At 44.0% G+C, this 21164-nt stretch overlaps 1 protein-coding gene across 7 annotated transcripts in view; it reads right to left on the reverse strand.

Annotated features, from left to right (window-relative positions):
* PDE8B (phosphodiesterase 8B) overlaps positions 1 to 21164 on the reverse strand; it is a 265303-nt gene that overhangs the window by 222926 nt on the left and 21213 nt on the right. For 2 of the 7 annotated variants that reach the window (XM_072794193.1, XM_072794184.1), the window contains exon 1: positions 16423 to 16828. The exons of 3 other annotated variants lie outside the window; for them this stretch is intronic. In XM_072794193.1, coding sequence (XP_072650294.1) covers positions 16423 to 16800 — 378 coding nt within the window. In that variant the 5' untranslated portion in view covers positions 16801 to 16828. Of the gene's footprint in view, positions 1 to 16422; positions 16869 to 21164 lie in introns of those variants that run through there. 2 more of the 7 variants (XM_072794212.1, XM_072794201.1) reach the window with 2 other exon arrangements.

Consider the following 21164-nt stretch of genomic DNA (forward strand, 5'->3'; position numbering starts at 1 on the left):
CTACCTCTTTCAGACACTACAGAGCTATAGTAAAACCTGCATAGCAAGCAGATTCTAATATTGCCCCCAATGATTTCCACCTTCTAGTATTCACACCTTTGTGCAATCCCTTCCTCCTGAGGATGGACTAGCCTAATAACTTGTTTCTAATCAATAGAATACAGCAAAAATGACTGGATGTCACATCTACAACTAGGCTATAAAAGATTGTGACTACCAACTTACTAGCAGACTGTCTCTCTTGCTGGCTTTGATGAAGGCCATGTCTAGGAGGTCCATGAGGCAAGGAACTGATGGTAGCCACTGGCCAACAGCCAGCCAAGCACTGAAGCCCTCGCTCTAAAAGCCAGCAAGGAATTGAATCCTGCCAACAGCCATGTCACTAAGCTTAGACTAAGAGGATTCTTCTCAGTCAAGTCTGCAGATGAGATCAAGCCCTAGCCAACACACCGCAACCTTGTAAGACATTCTGACATAGAGGTCCCAGATAGGCTATACATGGATTCCTGGCCCACAGAAATACAAATGATAAATGTAGGTATCTTAAGCCACTAAATCTGTGGTATTATGTTGCATAGCAATAGACAAATACTTATTTGTATCTCTCTCCATCCTAACTAGAATAGAAACTTCCATACAGAAGGAGTCATCTTATTCACCTTTGTACTCCTAAGTTTAACACAGGTGTTTGATATGCAGTTAGACCCTCAATAAATATTTGTTAAATTGTTGAACTGAACCAGTCTACCCAAACTCTCCCTTTGACAAACAAGCTGCTTTAGTTTGACAGCACCACCTGATGGCTAACACAGGGAACTGTGACCCAACCTTGATTCTCCTTAACAGACAGATAAGCAATTGGCTTCCTTCTTTTAATGACACACAGTGAAGGTACTCCACCTTTAAGAGTGTCTCTTTTGGACATGCACAGGTGTATATCCACTCTTTATATCATTTTTTTTCCATCTCTGTTTCTAATCTGCATTTCCGCCCCCCCAACCCAATTTCTCTCTCATTCTTTCATATTTGCACTTTCTCTGCTTGTCAGTTTCTCCCCACTGTCAAACCCCAACTTCATGGCACTTCCTCATTCACTTATATACAACTTGTAAGCCAAGAAACTACATTGAGCATTGCTAGTTGATAAAGTTGATGTATCTATATAAGGGAAAAAACAAGACCCATTTATAAATGATATTAAACACGTTTCGAAAAAGCATCCACAGATCAGACGTGTGATTCCACCACAAAAATAGAATCATTTATTTTCTTAAAGATTGATTTATTTATTTTAGAGAGAGAAAGAAAGAGAGAATGAGGGCAGGAGGGGCAGAGGGAGAAGAGGAGCAGACTCCCCACTGAGCATCGCGTCCTGCAACCCCGAGATCATGACCCCAGCCAAAACCCAAAGTCTGTCGCTCAACTGACTAAGCCACCCAAGCGCCTCTAGAATCATCTTCTTAAAACATATAAAAGAATGGGCAGCCCCGGTGGTGCAGCAGTTTAGCGCTGCATGAAGCCCGGGGTTTGATCCTGGGGACCCTGGATCGAGTCCCACGTTGGGCTCCCTGCATGGAGCCTGCTTCTCCCTCTGCCTGTGCCTTTGCCTCTCTCTCTCTCTCTCTCTGTGTCTCTATGAATAAATAAATAAAATCTTTAAAAAGAAAAAGAAAAAAGAAAAAACATATAAAAGAATATATATCCATGCATTAAATTTCTAAAAATAAAAAAACAACAATTTGATTTTAGGTCTTAATGATTAAAATTAAGATAAGGAATTACTTATGTTCTAAATCCTGATGAAGAAGGCTCAAGGAAATTCTCTCATTGATGCCGAGCCTCCTGCAGCTTTCCTTGGATGCTGACAGGGTTGATGACTGTGTCAACACACGAAACTCTCAACTAAGATGAAAAGGCAAACCATTTTGCTGCCACGAAAAGGAAGAATTACAGTATTCCACAGATGTTTACCACTGCGGGGACCAGCCTTCTCTAGGAAGCTTGTCTGTGAAATCCCTCATCTCCAAGGAAATGAAACTGTTGCTGATTTAAAAGCAGAAAAGAGCAGGTTTTACACACAGGACAAGCTTCTGCTGGAGAGACTAAGCTGGAGCTTGAGCAAAACCTATATTACTAATTTACAATTCCTAAAGAACTAAAGGGCCCGGTGACAGTTCTCTATGTGACAGGCTAGAAGTTAATGCCCCAGATTAGCAAATATGGCCTTTCTGGAAAAAAACATTTCACTACTGGTAGTAAAAAAAAATTTAGACTTTGTAATATGAAAAAAAAAAAAAGCTATCGGGATAGGGCCATTCTCTGCAGCAACACTTATAATAGCAAAAAATAATGGAAATAATCCAAAAACTATCAATAGAGGGCTGATTAAATAAGCTATAGTACAGATTATAATGGAGCATTATGCAGCTAAAAAAGGAATGAGGAATATCTACTAATTATGATGGAGTTATCTCCAGGATATATTAAGTGAAAAAAGCAAAATGTAGAAAAATGAGTTAGCATGTTACCATTTATCTAAAAAATGAAGGACATAAACATATCTTTGTGTGTAATTAAAACGATAGTATGAAAGCTATAAAAATTTTAAATATATGTACCTATTGGACGGAGGGCATGGAATATAAGTAACAGGGATTAAATCTAAATGTCTCTGAATATACCATATGGTAAAGATTTTACTTTGTACCATGTAAATAATTTACATTATTATAACCAAATTAAATTTTTAAAAAATTTAAAATAAATCAAAAGTAAAATGAAATAAATGAACATAACTGTTCATAACTGTGAGTTCATCACTAACCATTCCACTGTTAGGATTGCTACATAAAAAGGAACTGATTCAAACAACTTAAAAACACAATTAATTCTCCTGATTCGTCCCTAGTAGAATATACTCTAGCGTCAAAAATAACTAGGAAAAAAATACTAAGCTGTTTTCAGTGATGATTCTGAGACTGTTGTGGGTATATTAAGGACAGAACAAATGAGAAATTATCCCAGTGTTGTCAAGAATCAGTATTTATGTCATGGGAAGAGGAAATAGAAATGTAAGACTAATGAGGTTGAAGTAAAGCCTTGTGGTCCTAAATTTGAATTGGAATTAGAAGTATAAACTTGTGGTACATCTTATCTCTAAAAAATATTTATTTCCTGGCAATGTCCACTTAAGAAGCCAAGAAATAATAACCAGCCCATTAGCAATGACCATACCACTGCCTAGATCATGTCTCTAAATCCCATCTTTCAATAAAAAGAATGAGGTTCCTGAGAGAAATTACTGATTCCAGATCAGGGAAAGAACACAATGAAACTGGAACATCTTGTCATACCATCAAGCAAATAAACCTAGTTATCAAAGATAACTAGGAGCCAACGTGGCTACTCCCAGTACCAAAGACAGGACAATTGAGCATCAGTAAGAATAATAATGGCCCCTGGCTGGGACACATCTAATATTTATTTATAAACTCATCAGTTTAAAAAAAAAATAAAAAATAAAAAAAAAATAAACTCATCAGTTTATAACAATACCAAAAACATCACTGGAGGATGGTAAAAATCAAATCACTATTTTAAAAACTGCCAAATAATAAAATAATCAAATACTTATCCTATCTTTCTCATATGAACTGTACTTCAGGATAATCAAATAGTTGATAAAAAGGGAGTTTCTCTTTATAGAAGCATTCCAGAAGTAGTGTAGGGGGAAAATATGAATGGTAGATTTTTGTAATCCCTAATGATTTAACAGTTCCAGGCAACAATCATCAAACATAGCAAAAACAGAGAGAACCCGACATTATGTGCCTCCTGATGGAGGTATATAGAACACTACCTATCAGGTAGTCTTGCCGAAATAAATAGGTAAATAAGCCTGAATCCTACTAAAATATCTCAAGATGGAAGTACCAATACATAGGGAACAAGAAGACCAGAAGAACATGGTATATGATAACTGCAGGAATGTAATCAGCAAAATCCGGACTGTGGGAAAGTCTGCTGGACAAATAACCCAGTATTTTTAACACACAAATTGTAAGGTTAAAAAGAGAGAAAGGAGGACCTACAGATTAAACGATACTTAGGAAACACATCAACCAATGAGTGGATCTTATTCCAAAGATGATTCAAACAACAATTTTTTAAAAAGATATTTATGAGACAATTAGGAAAATTTGAACATTGTCTTGGTATCTGATGATATTAAGGAATTATTTTAATTTTTAGGTATGCTAACAGCACTGTGGTTATTTTTTAAACAGTCCTAATCTCTTACGGTTACATGCTGAAATACTTGCAGCTAAAATGATATGGTATTTTAGATTTGTTTTAAAATAATCCCAGAGTAGGGGGGAGAGTGGGTGGTGTAGATAAAAGAAAAGGCTTAATTTTATAACTGTTGAAACTGGGTAATATGTACATGCAGTTCCATTATATTATTCTATTTTTGTATGTATTTGAACTTTACCATAATCAAAACTGTTAAATGACAAGCCTTCAAATGTTGGTTTGTATATTGTTATCAACCGTAGACAACACTTAACTGAGAGTGATGTTCAAAGCCAGCAGTGATGTTACGTAAATTATATCAACAATTCTATGAGGTGGTTGCTTTTATTATCCTCCTTAAACAAGGGAAGAAATTGAAAATGAGAAAAGTTAAGTCACAGAGCAAAGTAAGTGGCACACATGAGATTATAACCTAGTTCTCTCTGTCCTCAGATACCAAGTATCCAGTGGGAAAAACGGAAACTACTGTATATATATTAAGCAGAGAGGAATCATTGTAGAGAACTATTTACTAGGTGTTGGAAGGCATGAAAGAGCCAAAAGAAGATGGCAGTGAGCTGGAGAAACAATATGAAAGGATAACCTCCAGAGGTCAGAAACCCTGGCCTGGTACCCACAAGCCTTCCCTCCTCCTCATCAGAGATGCTGGCACCATCACTGTTAAAGTCCTACCACTGCTCCTTCACAGGAGCCACTGCTAATATATCTTCCATTCCTTGACTCCCAATTTCCTACCAGTACCTCCTACTTGCACAATCTAAGAGGAGACCAGTTGGCAAGAGAATCTGGAAGATGCAGTTTGTAGATTTCTAGCCCCACATATTCCACAGGAGAATATGGAAAATATGGAGCTGAGAACCAAGAGACAAATAACCAACTTCTGTGCTATACTCCCTGTCAAGTTACAACATCAAATCGTAATTGCTCAGTTCAGAACTCTTATGTGAAGTTTTACTTTCTTCCTCTCTTCGTCCATTATAATTCTCTGTTCCTCCAAGCAGTAGCTACTATGCAGCCATTAAGCACTTGAAACGTGCTAGTCCATACTGGGATGTCCTGTAAGTGTAAAATACATTCCAGACTTCAAAGACCTAGTTACACATACACGTACACACGTTGACAGGAACTGAGAAGGTTTACGGGGACTGTACATCTGTGATACTTGCTTGGATCTTTTTGACAAGGCATTATTCCCATCTTAGGAGAAGTTACACAGCTTCTCCAAGGTCACAGAGCCTGTATAGGGCAGAGCTAGAACTCAAGCCTGGGCCAGTGAATATCTTCCCATAATACCAGGTTGTATTTTTTGCAGCCACAAAAATTACATGAAAGGAGCTGCAGTGAGGCCTTATACACTGGATCCTCTCAAAAGCTGCAGGGTATTAGAGGCTTGGTAGGAGACTAGCACCAGCAACGCAGGCACTAAGGTGCACCTTCACCTACAGGTATTCAGCAAGCCCTCATCTACAAAGAACGCTTTCAGAGTAAGGACATAACTCAATCAACATAGCTGAAACTATTTCTTCAAGGAAAGTGCCTTCCTAATTTGAATTTGCTCCCTCTGGTCAAAAACTGGCAATTTGAACACCTAAAGTATAATCATGGCAATGAGTTAACACACATCAAATAAATGTGCGATCCATAGTGATTCAAAATGATTCTAAGCAAGCAAAGAAACAAGTAAAACAAAACAAAACAAAAATCCTTGTCACCTTAGGAGAATGCTAGAAAAGAAGATCAACTCGTTATTTTGAAAACTGGAAACAAGAGGAAAGACTGATGGATTCAACCTGCCTTCCCTACATAAACTGTATCCCAGGGAAGCCAACTAGTTGGTGAGTTTTCCTTCTTAGAGATACTGCAGCTAATCAGAAGAAATGATACAACCAGAAGATCACCAGTTTACACTCCCCCAATGACAAATGAATGTAAGCAATGATCATTATTACCGGTCAGCATCACAACAACAACAAAAATACACAACCGTGTGTTTCCTGCTGTGAAAACATAGCATCACTGAAAAAGTACTCTTGACCCACCTCCACCCCCCAAAATTGAGCATAATTTGATCAAACTTGTAAATCTAATTGCAAGTTTCTAGCAAACACAGAAGGCACAAAAACACATTAGATGCACTCTAGGAATGCAAAGAGTCAAATGCAGATGGGGGAAAATCCACAGGACAGACAACCCAGCATCCTCAATAAATGAAGTGCAAGTATACAGATAGAGGGATGGGGAACCTATAGATTAAGAGAGACGTAAGAGATACATCTATCAATCGTAATGAGTGAATTTTTTTTGGATACCCACCAACTGTAAAAACTACTAAAGCAATGAGAAAAATCAATTGATATTAAGTAGTTGCTATAGACTTAAAGTTTACACTCTGCCAGATTTATATGCCGAAATCCCAACCCAGCATGATGGTATTAGGAGGTAGTGCACAAGTCTTGAGGGTGGAGCCCTCAGGAACCCGGTTACTGCCTTTACAAAAGGGATCCCAGGGCGTCCCCTCCCCACCCTGCCGGTCGAGGACATAGTAAGAGAATGCCCGCTGATGAACCAGGAAGCAGCTGCTCACCAGACACCGCATCCGCTGGCACCTTGACCTTGGACTTCACAGCCTCCAGGACCGTGAGAAGTAAGCTTCTCTTGTCCATAACCATCCAGTCTATGGCATTTTGTTGTTGTTGTTTGTTTTGTCATTGCAGCCTGACCTAAAAGAGTAGTCATTCAGTTTTCTGGTGTATAATGGTTTTGAGTTTGTTTGTTTGTTTGTTTGTTTTAAGAATTCTTAAGACTTAAAAGATATATACACATATATTTGTAGATAAAACAGAAAATAAGCACCTTAAAGAAACAAGCTATACCCCTTTAGTGCCTCTGGAAGTGAATTAGCACGATGAAAAGAGGACAGTGTCACAGTATAGCTCTGCGGAGGTCCTGGTCGCTGCCCCCAGCTCCCTCCCTCACCTCCTCTGAACACCAACCCCCAGGCACCAGAACCACACCACTCTCGAGAACCACTCCCCGAGGCGAATGAGGTGAACATCACAGGTTCTCCCTCAACTGCTTCATCACCCTCTAATTAAACCTGCTTCTCCCAAAGGACACGTGTACAAAAGAAACTCTAGTTCTAATTCAATTTTACGTTTCTTTCACAACATTGTAAATATATTCCAGCTACATAATGGTCTGAATACTTTTTTGGGTTAACCTAGAAACCTAAATCCCATGTATAACGCTGCTTCTATGTGAAAATCCTTTCCCAATACCAACTAGATGGCTTACAAAGTATTTTTGTCACATAATCTGCATATAAAAGCAAGGGTTGTCCTTTTTTTATTATTATTCAAAGTTCTTACTTTTGACACATAGAAGAGGTCCTGGACTTTTACCCCATCTCTCTCCCCCTTCCTGAAAAGCTCCCCAAAGGCGAGAAGAGAATGTGTCTGCAACCCGCCAGCCTGCCAATACCCTGAGGTGGGTCAGGAGAATGGACCATACCCCCTCCCCCTTACCGGCTCCTCCCAAAGGGATGAAGGCTTCTTCAGGTGTCCTCAAGTCTCTGTAGCCTCGAGGTCCTAGGGGGCCAGATCACCGCAGAGAGAGGTAGGTGCTGGGCTTTGGAGAGTTCACCCAGGCTAATGCTGGTGACTCAGCAGACAGGGAAGTCGAACACAGGGACAGAAGGGCTTGTGGGGTGGGGGGAGATCCAATATGAAAAGGGTCCCGGAACTGGCTTTGCAGACTCAGCCTTGAGAGGAAGACGGCAGGAAGCTTCATGCAAAGCCATGAGCCTGAGCCTCGCCCCAGCACCACTTCTCAGAGCGCACACGCGTGTTAGAGGACTCCCGGAAGGCCATATTAACCAGTGCTTGCCCACCACAGACACAGCTGATCCTTTGCTCTGCTCTACCTTTATCTGGCCATGACTGTTTTGGGAATCACCCTCTCAAGGGAACACTGGAAAGGAGATATTGTAGCCCAAGTCTGTATTAAATTGTGGGGAAAAGAAAAACTTTTAGTTCCAACTATGGCTCAGATCAAAACCCTACTGAGGCTTCTGAAGCATCAACTGATAGAGCCGCTTTTGCTTTCCTCACAACCAGCTTCTAGGCCAAGATTGTCAATCAGTTTCATATGCTGAAAGTGAGATGAGTCTTGAATGGCCCCCAGACCACTGGCAGGTAGGGCCATTGGGTCATTACTGGCCTCCACCACCTTTCCTCTCCAGCTGGCCATTGCTCTTACTTGACTCAGCAGGAACCCTGGAGAGGACAAAAGCCTCAACCACTCTGAACTCATCACCTTCCAGGTCTAGAGCTTTAATGTTATTTGTGGATCTGACGTCAGAAAACAGCACTTTTCTTTTTATCCATGTCACCCTGCATGATAGGTTGCTAAAAAATCTTTCATGTGTCTTCCTGTAGAAATTTCCAACACTCAGGGTCTTCTCTCAGTTTTGTGACTCACATAAGCAACTCCATCCCTGTAGCTAATCCTTACACCTTCCGCTGTGAGAGAAAAAGGGGCCTTACATTCACAACATATCGTTTCTTTCCAACAGTATACTACATCCGACAGCACTGAAATGCAGCAATATAAAAACCAACAGAGCTTGTGCAAAATGGCTTTAAGCCCAGTTGTAGACTAATTATTTTGGTTATAGATTTACGCCAAAGAATTTCACACAGAACCATCAAGATAACACCAAGGCCCTGATCTTTAGAGGCAGAAGTTTTGTATAGGTGCAACACTCATGGAAGCCAAACTCCAGCTTCCACCTTCAACTGGCAAGATCCTATGCGACCAAACCGGTGTCTGTGGCAGCAGTTTCCAAAGCTTCAAGATATCACATCTATATTTAAATCCAGTTAGTCACCTACATTGGCCAAATCAATCTACTTGTAAGTGGAATACATTTTCCAATAAAAGACAAATATGTGCTCAAAAATGTTAAAAATCTAAATAAACAAAATCTCATTTTCATTACAAAACCAGACATCATAGCAACTGCAAGCTTATTAAGAGCTAATATTTGTACAATACTTAACAAATTGCCAAGGACTATGTTCAGTTAAAGACAACGACAACTGTCTGCCAAAGCTCCTCCATTGTATGCATTCTACATTCTCCAATCATCTCAAAACAACATGTCAATTCAAGCTAAGAGAAGGGATGACAATGCGTGTAGAGGAGGAGAAACCTCACCCATGAGCCCTCCTCCCCACTGCCCTCGCCTCTACCACCAGTTTATCACCACTCTGCTCTAAATAACTCCACAGTTCCAGCAGCAGTCATGCTTGGCCTTCGAGAGACCTGTGTGAGAGGCAGTAAAGCTTAGTAGTTGGATTTGGAGTTGGATTCAGACAACCTCCTATCCAAATTTCAACCCTCACCTTGAGCAATTTATCCCACCTCTTGGAGACTCCTCTTCCTCATTTGTAAAATGGTAATGACAATTTGTAGCTCATAGTGTTTTTATGTAGATTATGAAGTGGTAGCAAATAGCAAGGACTTGAATAAATCTTGATATTATTACATCCATTCTACACACTTTGTTGCAAAATGTACCAACCAAACATGAAAATTTGAATCATCTTGGAAATAAGAGGGAACCATGAAATATTCCTTCATTGATGGATTATCCAAAAGTAAGAATCTTTTTATTTTTATTATAGCAATCACAAGCTTCTCAACTACTTTTCTGTAAACTGTCCCTAAGGAGTCAGAAAGGAAGAGATGAAATAAGATAATGGTAAAGAGTAAGGCGTCATAATCCTACACAAAAGCTGGCTTTTATCCACCAGCAGGAAAAGGGAAAATGGAGACAAAATTATCAAGAACCAAATCTAAACTAATCTCTACTGTAACCTGTTAAAAAGACAGGCACTGAAGAGGGCACTTGATGGGTGAGCACTGGGTGTTATACTATATGTTGGCAAATCAAACTTAAATAAAAACAAATCAAAAATATTTTTAAGGGTATTTTCTATCTCAAAACATAATAACTACCCAGACTTCCACTGTTAAAGGTAACACCTATTTCTAAAAATGAACTCCTGAGCACATTTAAACATTTTTAAGTTTGTGTGAAATACACATATTCTTTATTGAACATATCAGCTTATAAACACATAGTAAAACTTGCTTATCAACTTTCCCAGGCTTGGAGAAAAGGTGCAGAGAGTAGGAAAACACAAACCGAGCAAAAATGTAATAATAAACTGGCTAAGCTGGGTTCCAACTTAAGGAACATTGAACTTAGAAAGAGTAGAAACACATCTCACAGACCAAACGTTTGTGTCCTCCAAAATCCCATTGCAGCCCTAATCCTGATGGTTATGTGAAGGTGGGACTTTTGGGAGGTAATTAGATTTAAATGAGGTCATGAGGGTGGGGTTCTCATGATGGGCTTATTTCTTCCCATAGAGGAAGAAATGCCAGAGCTTGCCTGCTCTCTGCCTTGTGAGGAGGAAACAAGAAGGTGGCCATCTACAATCCAGGAAGAAGGCTCTCACAAGGCACGGAATCTGCCAGCACCTGCATCTGGACTTCAGCCTCCAGAACGGTGTGAAATAAATGTCCATTGTTTAAGGCACCCTGTTGATGGTATTTTGTTATAGCAGCCCAAGCTGACTAAGAAAGTACCTGAGCAAAGTCAGGGTGGAGAGCGAACTGAGGAGGAGGATTTGTTTTCAGCAGAACCTAAAGGTCTCCAAACAAGGTAACTGGACATATTTTAATGTTATTCGTTATTAAATGGGAAACATAAACAATACATTAAGTGGCCATTTAAAAATGCCATTATTTCAGAAAATCATCAAAATTCCCCATCTCAATTTGAGCTTCCCAGGGTACCTCCAACGATATTCAACATCTTTTAATACTTATTACAGAGAGCCTTCTGGGGTATGGTCAGGACACTGTCCTGCTCTGGAAAACCTCAATCAGCGGGCTCCTTTGCCCTCTGTTTTCCAGATATGTTTGGGCAAAAATGGTACTGGCTGTAGATCAATGGAGAAGAAAACAATAGCATGGAGGTACTTACTCCTTTAGCTCTCTATGCCAGGCCCAGGCCCCCAGTCGCTGCAGTTCTCCTGAAGACCACAGATTCTGGGGGCTTCTCTGACCAGTAGTTTGGGTTCTCCGGCTCCCATAACCATTCCCTACTGTTATCTCTTCGAGGTGGTCACAGTACCCTCTTCTAGTCTCAGGGAGCTTCCTTTTCATTTCTTGCTTTCCTTTCATCTGGCCAACACATCTAAAACAATCTCTTCGTTAGATTAAGTTCAGTTAAGTCCTTGTACATATGTGATCTATTTCCTGCCCAGATACCATTTGACCAGGTGGCGAGGATAAGGAGTTAGTCTTGCCTCACTTAGGTGCAGGGTTTAATTACAGCCCTCTGACTGGTCACTGGCATCTCCTGTGGGCACTGAGCTCTTTACACTCAGCAGAGAAGCTCAAACAGAAAAGAAAGTAAACACCGTCTGTCCCCCAGTCAGAAGTCTCGACCTAACTTGACAGCGGTCACCTTTGCTGAGCCCCCGACTTCCAGTGCCCACCTGGCCCTGAACTGTCACCTGCTCCTCCAGACTCTGGATTCTGTCTTCCTGCCTGGTTCCATAGGACTCACCGCCTCCTTCCTATTCTGATTCTTGGCCTTAACCCCTCACCGACCTGGTGCTTACCATAGGATCTGTGCTGTTCTCACCAACATGTCCCATCCTGCTCTAGCCCAAGTCCTGCCTGGTGGTCACAGTGGGGTTTCTGTAGAGAAGTATCACCTCTGAAAGTCAGCATCTATACTACGTTATACTTTCTGGCTTGAGGATTTAATTAACAAAATCAAAAGGGAAAATTACCTGATATTTCTTAAAAATTAGTTTAACTACCGAGGAAAGCAGCAGAAGTTAGAAAGATTTGCTCACTGACTATACTTAATATGTTGGAAGAAGGGAGAGGGAATGTGATGAAATGAGCTATGGCAGAAAATAAATTTGAGTTTTACTAAAGCAACTCGCAAGACTCACTCTGGCTTACTAAACTTTATGCCCCATTATAAGATGAAAAATATGGTGAAAAGGATCAGCAAGACTCCAAAAGCTAAGAACTGAATATGAGCCCATATCGTGTCACATCAACCCGTTTTAAGCTCCTCCTTGCCTCACAGTTTCCCACCATGCAGGACACAGCCCCAGCAGGGCAGAGAGGCATATGAGCAGCTGCGATGGCAAAAGCAAGGAACCAGTGGATCCTGAAGGGAAGTCAAACCTCAAAGATCCAGAGTGGACTGGCTACCTGGCCCATACTCTCCTCACTTTGAGATTTTCTGGCCAGCCATGGACGCTCAGAGTTTGACTTCATGAATGGAGATGGCAGGCTGCCCACACAGAAGTAAACTATGATGAAGGCAGGGCTATGACTAGTCCGCCCAACTGCATGTGATACTATCCACTCTGCTAGAGGTAGCCCCAACCGAATTCATTTGGCCAACAGTCAATTCAATTCTTTTAAGAGCCACACCAGCATATCCTAGAAGCTAGTTAAAAATCCAAATCCTCAGGCCCCACTCAAGACCTACTAAACCAGAAATTCTGAGAGTGGGGCCAAGCAATCCACATTTTAAGAAGACTTTCAGGTGATTCTGATGTACACGAGAGAATACTGACTCAGAGAACAAACACGAATGGCTTTTTCCCCCAATAGTTCTACCCCTCCCCCAAGGAAATTACTATAAAAATTATTAATTATTATTATTAATCATCATATTGACCACAAAGCCAGAAAAATATTTATCTTCCTTTTATATACAGTCCAGTGGGTATTATCCTCACTGATTCAGGAAGCCATGGTCCAGATAACATAGAAGTCATTCATCGCTGACTCGGGCACACCTTCTTACGGAAGATTCACCATCCTCATTAGGCTTTGCTTACCAAACTTCGTGGATATTCACTGACTCCCTAGCATCGACCACAGTCTGGCACAAACACTGGCTGAGTGAATAAACGGTCACAATGAACGGAGGAAAGGAGGGAGCTGGCGATGTGCCCATCCACCCAGAGTCATTTGAAAACTAACAACGTCCTGTGCCTGGTCCGGAAAACGGTTAACCCACCCAGAGACGGCTGCACGTTGGCTGTACTGTCAACACTCTTCTCTACAACTGGCTGCCTGGTCGGGCTGCCTCCCCACTGCAGCAGCTGGTATGAGAAAAGAAGACTTGTAAGAAACCCCCCCCCCCTTCTTCCCAGAGAGACCATCCCCCTTGAGGATGTCTGAACAAGAATCATAATAAAACTGGCTCAGTATGAAGAGTGAGTATTCTGCAGGAGTCTCCTGTTGGAGCACTATTTTTAAAAAGGAAAACAAGGAGACAAATTACAAGGAAGTTGCATTTTTACAGCAATTGGGAGACAAATCTAACTTCTTACCAGAAATGGAAACCCATATGATATCGTTGTACTGCATATGAATTATTAATGTTTGTAATTTCTTATATAAATTAGGTATTCAGGAAGGTTCCTATTGACATCATGTTTGACATCATAATGCTTCATCATTCTAAAAGCTTAATGAGATGAATGATTGCTAGAAAAAGGACAGACAGGGATCAAGCACACATTTTTGCACTCTGGGGAATACCAGAGACCAAGTAGATAATGGGAATATGGTTTATAATTGATGTACAAAGAGGAAATTAAAAAACAAACTATCATGACCCAACACCACTGTAAACAGGACCAAATGGCAAGGACTTTATTTTTTCACCTGAGCATTTTGGAAAAGGGGAGTGGGGGGATGCGAGCATGACTAGCAACTATCTCAAACTGCTAAAGCAGAAGAATTCTTATTCTCAAAAGAAATGCAAGCAAAGTTTTTATAAAATTACCTAGTCCACAAAAGTGTATGGAACATATGAAGACTGAAAAATAGTCACAAGCCCTCAAAGGATACTATTTTAAAGCAATTCTGTGATGATAATTCTGCATGATTTATATAGATAATAATTCTGGTCTCAAATATAATTTCAAATATATAGTTTCTGAGACCTACATGTGCAAATTAATGTTGAATCACTGACCCAGCAATTTCATTCCCAACATTCTTAGTAAAAGGTTAGAACGATTTAAGCTCTTATTTGGAAGTCCTGTTGATAAAGCAGTGTGAGTTAAATTCCTATTCAGGTCAAGCCTTTGACACTTCAGCCAAGAAGCAATGATATTTCTACAAGTTTATACTAGCTGCTAATAATTGGGACTCATTTTCCCTCCAGTTTTTCCTCCATTTGCTAAGCAGCCTCTTGAGGGATGTATTAAAACACAGAGAATGAATTCATTCATTATTCTTTCTTTCAATAGACAAACATGGAATATCTAGAGTTGCCAGGTATTAAATTGGGATCCTTGCTACTCTAAAAGGCAGAAATATACAATTTTTCTTGTACAACCAGAAAAAAAATTATCAGAGTTCACAAGTTCTCAGCATTCTGAGCTACTTCAATATCTTTAAACTGCCTTTTCAACAAAAAGGCAAAATGCTATTTTTAAAAATAATATCCCTATTTAATTATTTCACCAAATATATCATTTTAATCCCCTGAAATTTTTCCTAATGCCTTTCTCCTTCTTTCTCTTTTTTTCCTTCTTCCCTTCTTTTTTCTTTCTTTCTTTTTCTCTTTCCTTTCTTTTTCTTTCTGTGAACCAGTGGGAGTGGGGGAAGCTTGACAAAAGAAAAATACAGTGTTTGGCACATGCCCCTATAACAAATGTTCAGCTGGTAAGTTGTTCTATCATGAATCCAGGTGTCCAGTCTTTGGATAGTCTATCGTCACATGGTTAAGATTCAAAGGCTGGAAAAGAAAGCTTATATCCGGTACATAGTAGATGCTCAGTAAATGTTATTTTTTATTATCATGATAATTATATTATCATATTAGATGACTATTACCAGAGAAACACTACAACTATAAATAAACTCTGTTAAGCTTCATGTTACAAGATCAGATCTTATTATAATTAGTTCACTAGAAGAAGCTCTTGGGTCTTCCAGACTGAAGCCAACACATACCATCCTTCTCTTCACCTCTCCACTGAAGGCTGACTATATCCAGGGAAGGCTAGGGGCCTATTCACAGTGGCCAACTGTTGAACAAGTCTCAAACATAAATACATAATCTTTGTTGCCAAATACCAGCACTAATGGTTCCTGGTAATCTGTGGACCATGTAAAATCGATGATTCTAAATAACATTAAGAGTCGTAAAGATGGGGACGCCTGGGTGACTCAGCCATTGGGCGCCTGCCTTGGCCTCAGGGTGTGATCCTGGGTCAGGGGATCCAGTCCCGCATGGTGACCCCCGCGGGGAGCCTGCTTCTCCCTCGGCCTGGGTCTCCGCCTCTCTCTCTCTCTCTCTCTCTCTCTCTCTCTCTCTCTCTCTCTCGTGTGTGCGTGTGTGTGTGTGTGTCTCAGGAATAAATAAATAAAATCTTTTTTTAAAAAAGGAGTCATGAAGATGTATTTCTCCCTCTGCACAACGGGATGTGCCATTGTCCCTCTGTCTACTAGAAAATCAAGGGGGCCAGCAGCCGGATTCACCCCGTGAAGATTCTCTTGAATGTGACAGTGTTCTGGGTGCAGGAGGGCACTACGGAAACACGCGTTTTTCTTCCATCGTTAAGAACTTGCTAGTGACTGCTTTCATCACTTAAACACTTTTCCCCCCACTTCCTCAGAATTCCAGTGTCCTGGGGGATGGGGGCACGTTGTGAATCTCCGTCTTCGGACAGCGGCGGGTCCCCTCCCCGAGCCCAGCTGATCCCCCCTGCCCCCCCCCCCCCCCCCCCCACAGCTTGCAGCAGGCCCCGGGTCGGGTCGTGGCCGGGACGGACGGCAGAGCCCGCCTGCACCCCCCGCCCCCAGCTCCCCGCGGGGCGCGCACCCGCCCGGGGCCCGCCCGCCGCTCGGGCTGCAGCCGTCGGCCGCGCCAGGTCCCCCCGCCCCCCGGACGGCTCCCGGGCCTCCAGGGGCCTCCGGGGCTCGGCTCCGCGGCCCTCGCCGCCGCCTCCCGTGGCCCCGCGGCGCCGCCCCGCTCACCTGGACGCTGGCGCAGCTGGTCTGCGTCTCGGCCTCGGCGCTGCTGCAGCAGTGGCGCCGCCGGCCCCGGCAGGTGGTCGCGGCGGGGGCCGCGGGGGCCGCGCCTCCTCCTCCGCCGCCGCCGCCGCCGCCGCCTCCGCCTCCGCCGCCTCCTCCCGGCTCGGCGCGGGCCCTGCGGACGCGGGCGGTGCGGGGGGCGCCCGGCGCGCGGCCCGGGGGAGCGGCGTCGGCGGCGTCGGTCTGCACGAGGAGGCCGTGCAGGGGGGCCGCCGGGCCGCGCGCCACGCGGGAGGTGCGGTGGGGCGAGCCGGCCTCGTCCGCGTCCCGGCAGTAGATCACGCCGCTCTGCGAGACGTGGATGCTGGGGGCGCAGCCCATCCCGCGGCCGGGCTCCCCGCGCCCGCAGCCGCCCGCTCGGGGGGCGCCTCCGGGGGCTGCGCGCGTCACCCCAACTTTCCCTCCCGGGCCATCCTCTCCCCGAGCGGCGAGCGCGCACACACGGCGCCCCGCGCGCACCGGCGGCCGCCACCCTCCGCGCCGCGGCCCCCAGACGCGCTCCCCGCGCCCCCGCCTTCCCCTCCTCCCCGCTCGGCCCGCGCCGCCGCCCGCCCCGCCGCGCCCGGAGCCCGCCCCGCGGCCCGCCCCGCGCCCCCCGCCCCTCTGCCCCCACTTTCGGGGCGCGCCCCGGGCTCCCCAGGGGCCCCCGCCCCGCCCCGCCCGCGCGCCCCGGGCCGGCCCTGCGGGCTGTGCGGCCTGGAGCCTGCGAGGTGCCTCGGGCCCCGGCGAGCGCACTTTCCCACGCTCCCGAGCGGGACCCCGGACGCCCCTGCCCGCAGCCGAGCCCGAGCCCGAGCCCGCCCGCCCGCCTGGGCGCCTCCCCGCGAGCTCGGGGGCGAGCGCGGGCCCGGGTGCGGACCCGACCGTGCGCTGAGCCCCAGAAGCCCAGGCCCGCGCCCGGGGACGGGAGGCCCCGCGGAAGGCCTTTAGGCACAAACGCCCCCAGGCCCGCGCCAGGAACGGAAGGAAGCCGCCCGGGAGGTCCTGGGCTCCCTCCTGCGCAGCCCTCGGCCCCTGCTCGGACGTCACCCGTCTCCCCCGGGCCTCTACCCCGGCCGGTCCCCGCTGTCAAGCACCGTCCGCCACCCAAACCGCCTTCCCTCCCTCCCCTGGGGAGGCACACGTGGGGCAAGCTTCACTCAAAGAAAATGAAGAACACCTTCGGGAGGTATTCCTGGAGAGGCTGATGGAAGGCTGCCGGGCAGCCTCTCCATAACATGGAATGTGGCTCAGGGATGCCATGCGTTGGTTGGCTCCTTGAGGGATCCCTGCCTGCCCCCACAGTGGCCGGGGGAGAAACGGGGTGGTTTAAAAGGACTCAGGGTAGCGTTGTTTACAAACAAGGGCCAGGGCACGAACACAGAGCCATAACGCTAAGGACAAAGGAGTAAGTATCCAATTTGCAATCATTTCTTTGCTTCTTCGCTTCCTTTCTCCATAGCATCAACTTTTAGAGTGGCTGGAGACTTCAAATGACAGCTCCTAACCTCTACGGAGAGGCAACATGTCACCCCGCATCACAAACGCAAATACAGAGAGGAAAGAGCACTGGTCTAACCCAATTCTATCTTTGTTTCTCTGCTGCTCAGTTAGTACTCCAACTTTCCACCTCGCTGTGTCCCGTTATTGCAGAAAAAGTCTAGGCTGTATTTCTAAGGGACAGGCAAATTGCTCATAAAATTTCTGTGCAGGTTGGGTTCCCCAAGAAGCAGATTCTGCAGGGGTGTTTAGCAAGCAAAAAAGTTTATTAGGAAGCCTTGGAATCTACAACTGTAAGGGAAGGAGGGGGGATGGGGAGTGAGGTTGAGCAGGTTGACACACCAAGCTAGGATATGGTCTTAAGGAAACCCTCAACTGTCCCTGCAGGGGGGATTTCTGCACTTGGGACCCATAATTCAAAGTTGTCCTGAGGTGAGGTGGTAGGATGGGCCTTCATGTTCCCACAAGTTGACTTGTAGGCCACCGCAGCAACCTGGGGCACAGTGGCTGTCTTCAGCTGAGCCCATCCCCTTAGGAGGCCAAGAGCTGATCTGAGGGCTTTCAGCGGCCAGCTCTCCCCCAGCTGGAGTGCTAAGGATTTCTCTCCCAGCATCCTGGCTTCCTCCATAGTTCCCTCCAGACTCCCTGGATCCATGACCTTATCCATGCCTATTAAGTGGTCAAGACCAATATAGAGATAATCATTTGAAAAAGGCCCAGGTCTCATGACTGCCATCTGCTCTGCTTCCAAGGGACTGTCCAGAATCTGAGCAAACACCATCAGAGTTAAATTGCAGAACTGCTACTCTCTCTACCAATCCCCGATTAATCATCCCAGGAGTTAATCATTCCTTATCTATGATTCTCTTAAATATATTCCCATTTCAGTCATCCTTCAAGAAGCTACCAATGACAGCTCTTTTTGAAACTTAGAGCCATGTTCATTCTTTTGCCACAGTGTCTACTTCAGTTTCCTTCAGGAATGTGGTTACTATGATGAAACCACCCAGAGAAGAGAAAAGGGCCAGTCACTGGCTGAGGCTTTTGAAGACAAGAAGATAAAACAGAAATTACAAGCAATCTACCTACCAATTCTCTGGTAGAGAATATTGGAGGCTGAATCACAAAGGGACAAGTCACCCAGAAACCAACTTAGATTGAACTTTCTACATTTAAAAAAAGGAGGAGGAGGAGGAGGAGGAGGAGGAGGAGGAGAAGAAGAAGAGAAGAAGAAGAAGAAGAAGAAGAAGAAGAAGAAGAAGAAGAAGAAGAAGACAACTAAGCCCTAAGAGAATAGATAACATCAAGGTAACTATCAAACAGTACAGAGCTGCTGTAGCATATTAACTGAAACGCTGCGTACTGGGACCAGTACCTTTCCCTGAATGCAACTCTTCCGAGCAGAAGAATGGACTGCACTAGGTATACATTTTCGCTCCCAGTCCCAGAACAGCAAGAGTTCCAACATCTTCCTCAGACACAGCTCCTACTGCCAATTCTGGCTTAGTAAAAGGGGAAAAAATGTGTCCCTAGAATCTCCACCTAGTGTTCTCAGTGGGACTGTGTGACCTGCCCTGTTCTTGGCACAGTTCTGGTCACTGAAACATGTGGAAGTGTGCAAGTGGAGAAGAAATGGTTGACCTGAAATCTTCCCCTTGCTTATCTCTGAGGCCTGAGTTCTTATTTGTAGACGTGATTTCTGGACTGATTCCCATGCCACAATTTCAGTGCATTCCAGGACTACAGCAAAGTCTACAACCTCAGACACTGCAGATAAAAAATTTAGGTTCAAGTTACATAATAGGGCCAGAGAAACCAACATTATAAAAAAATTAAATTAAGTGGAAAAAAATTCCATTACAGTCAATGTCCAAGAAATGAATCAAAAGAAAGCAAATGAAATCAGAAATTTCTTCAAAAAGTAAACCTCAGATATGTCCAGGGTCAGCTGAATGGCCTGCAAGTTTTATACTGATGTCAAATCAGACCCTATTTCAGAATTATGACCCAGAGGCACTGCAAGATTATGAACAATTAAGGTCTTTTCCCACTCTAAAATGGCACGACTCTTCCAGAACTCCTCTAAAGGAGCAGAAAATATGATTAATACATTTTGAACGATTCTTAACCAAAAAGGTTAAAACAATAGCAGCTTTCTGGTTGATCTTTAGATAACCAAACATTTCATCAACCAATCAACCTTACAGAGCTTCTGGATTCAAACTACATTCTTAATGGTGGAGCTTATTGGAAATCTAACCACCTGATAAGTGAAATGAGAGAGTGTATTACGTAGCCTGGTAAAGTGGAAGGTTCATTGAACTCAGAGTGAGGAGAGCAAATCTGAAACCCACTGCTGCCTCTTATAACTGTATAATCTCGGGCAAGTCACTTAACCCTAGGGCCCCAATTTTCTAGATAACTTCCAAACTCTCTAAATCACCAACGTTTGGGGATGCTATGAAATTTTTACTTCCTTTTATTAAATTATTTTTAATTTAGAATAATGGAATCTTTGAACTGAAAGAGTGGTGTCAAACCTACAAATCAGAATCACCCTAAAGAATTTGTCAGAAATAACAATTCCCTGGTCCCATCTCAGAGACTTGGAACCATGGGCCAAGGACAGGTCTAGCATCTGCCAGCAAAGAAAGCGGGTCCAGTGTACCCTTCCCACAGACTCCTTTGGGATCTAGAGTAAAAGTCACAGTCTTTATAAGAGCCTACAAAACCCTACCTGATGTGGCCCCTGCCTGGCCTTTCTCAGCCCTCTTCGCTCTTGCCCTCACTTTCTCTGTACCTGTACCACACTGGCCTCCTTGCAGCTTTTCCAGCAACATTTTTAGCCAGGAGCTCTTCCTCTGATTGTTATTCTGTTCCATCAAATATCATATGGCTAACTCCCTCACCTCCTTTAAGTCTCTGCTCAAATGTCGCCTACGCAATAACTCCTGTTTAAAATCACAACCCACATCCCTCCATTGTCTCTCCATCACTCCTGATTCCCCTCAACCTGCTCTATTTTTCCTTCTTCATGGCACTTATCACCTTCCAGCTTATTATATAATTAGCTCATCTATTATTATGCTGATTGCCTATCTTCTCCCACTAGAACAAAGGCCCTACTAGAGGATGATTTTTTTTTTTTTTTGGTTTCTTATTCACTCAAGGATCCCAAATTCCTAGAACAGTGCCTAGCACACAGT

Source organism: Canis lupus, chromosome 2 (genome assembly GCF_048164855.1).
Source record: "Canis lupus baileyi chromosome 2, mCanLup2.hap1, whole genome shotgun sequence".
NCBI lineage: Eukaryota > Metazoa > Chordata > Mammalia > Carnivora > Canidae > Canis > Canis lupus.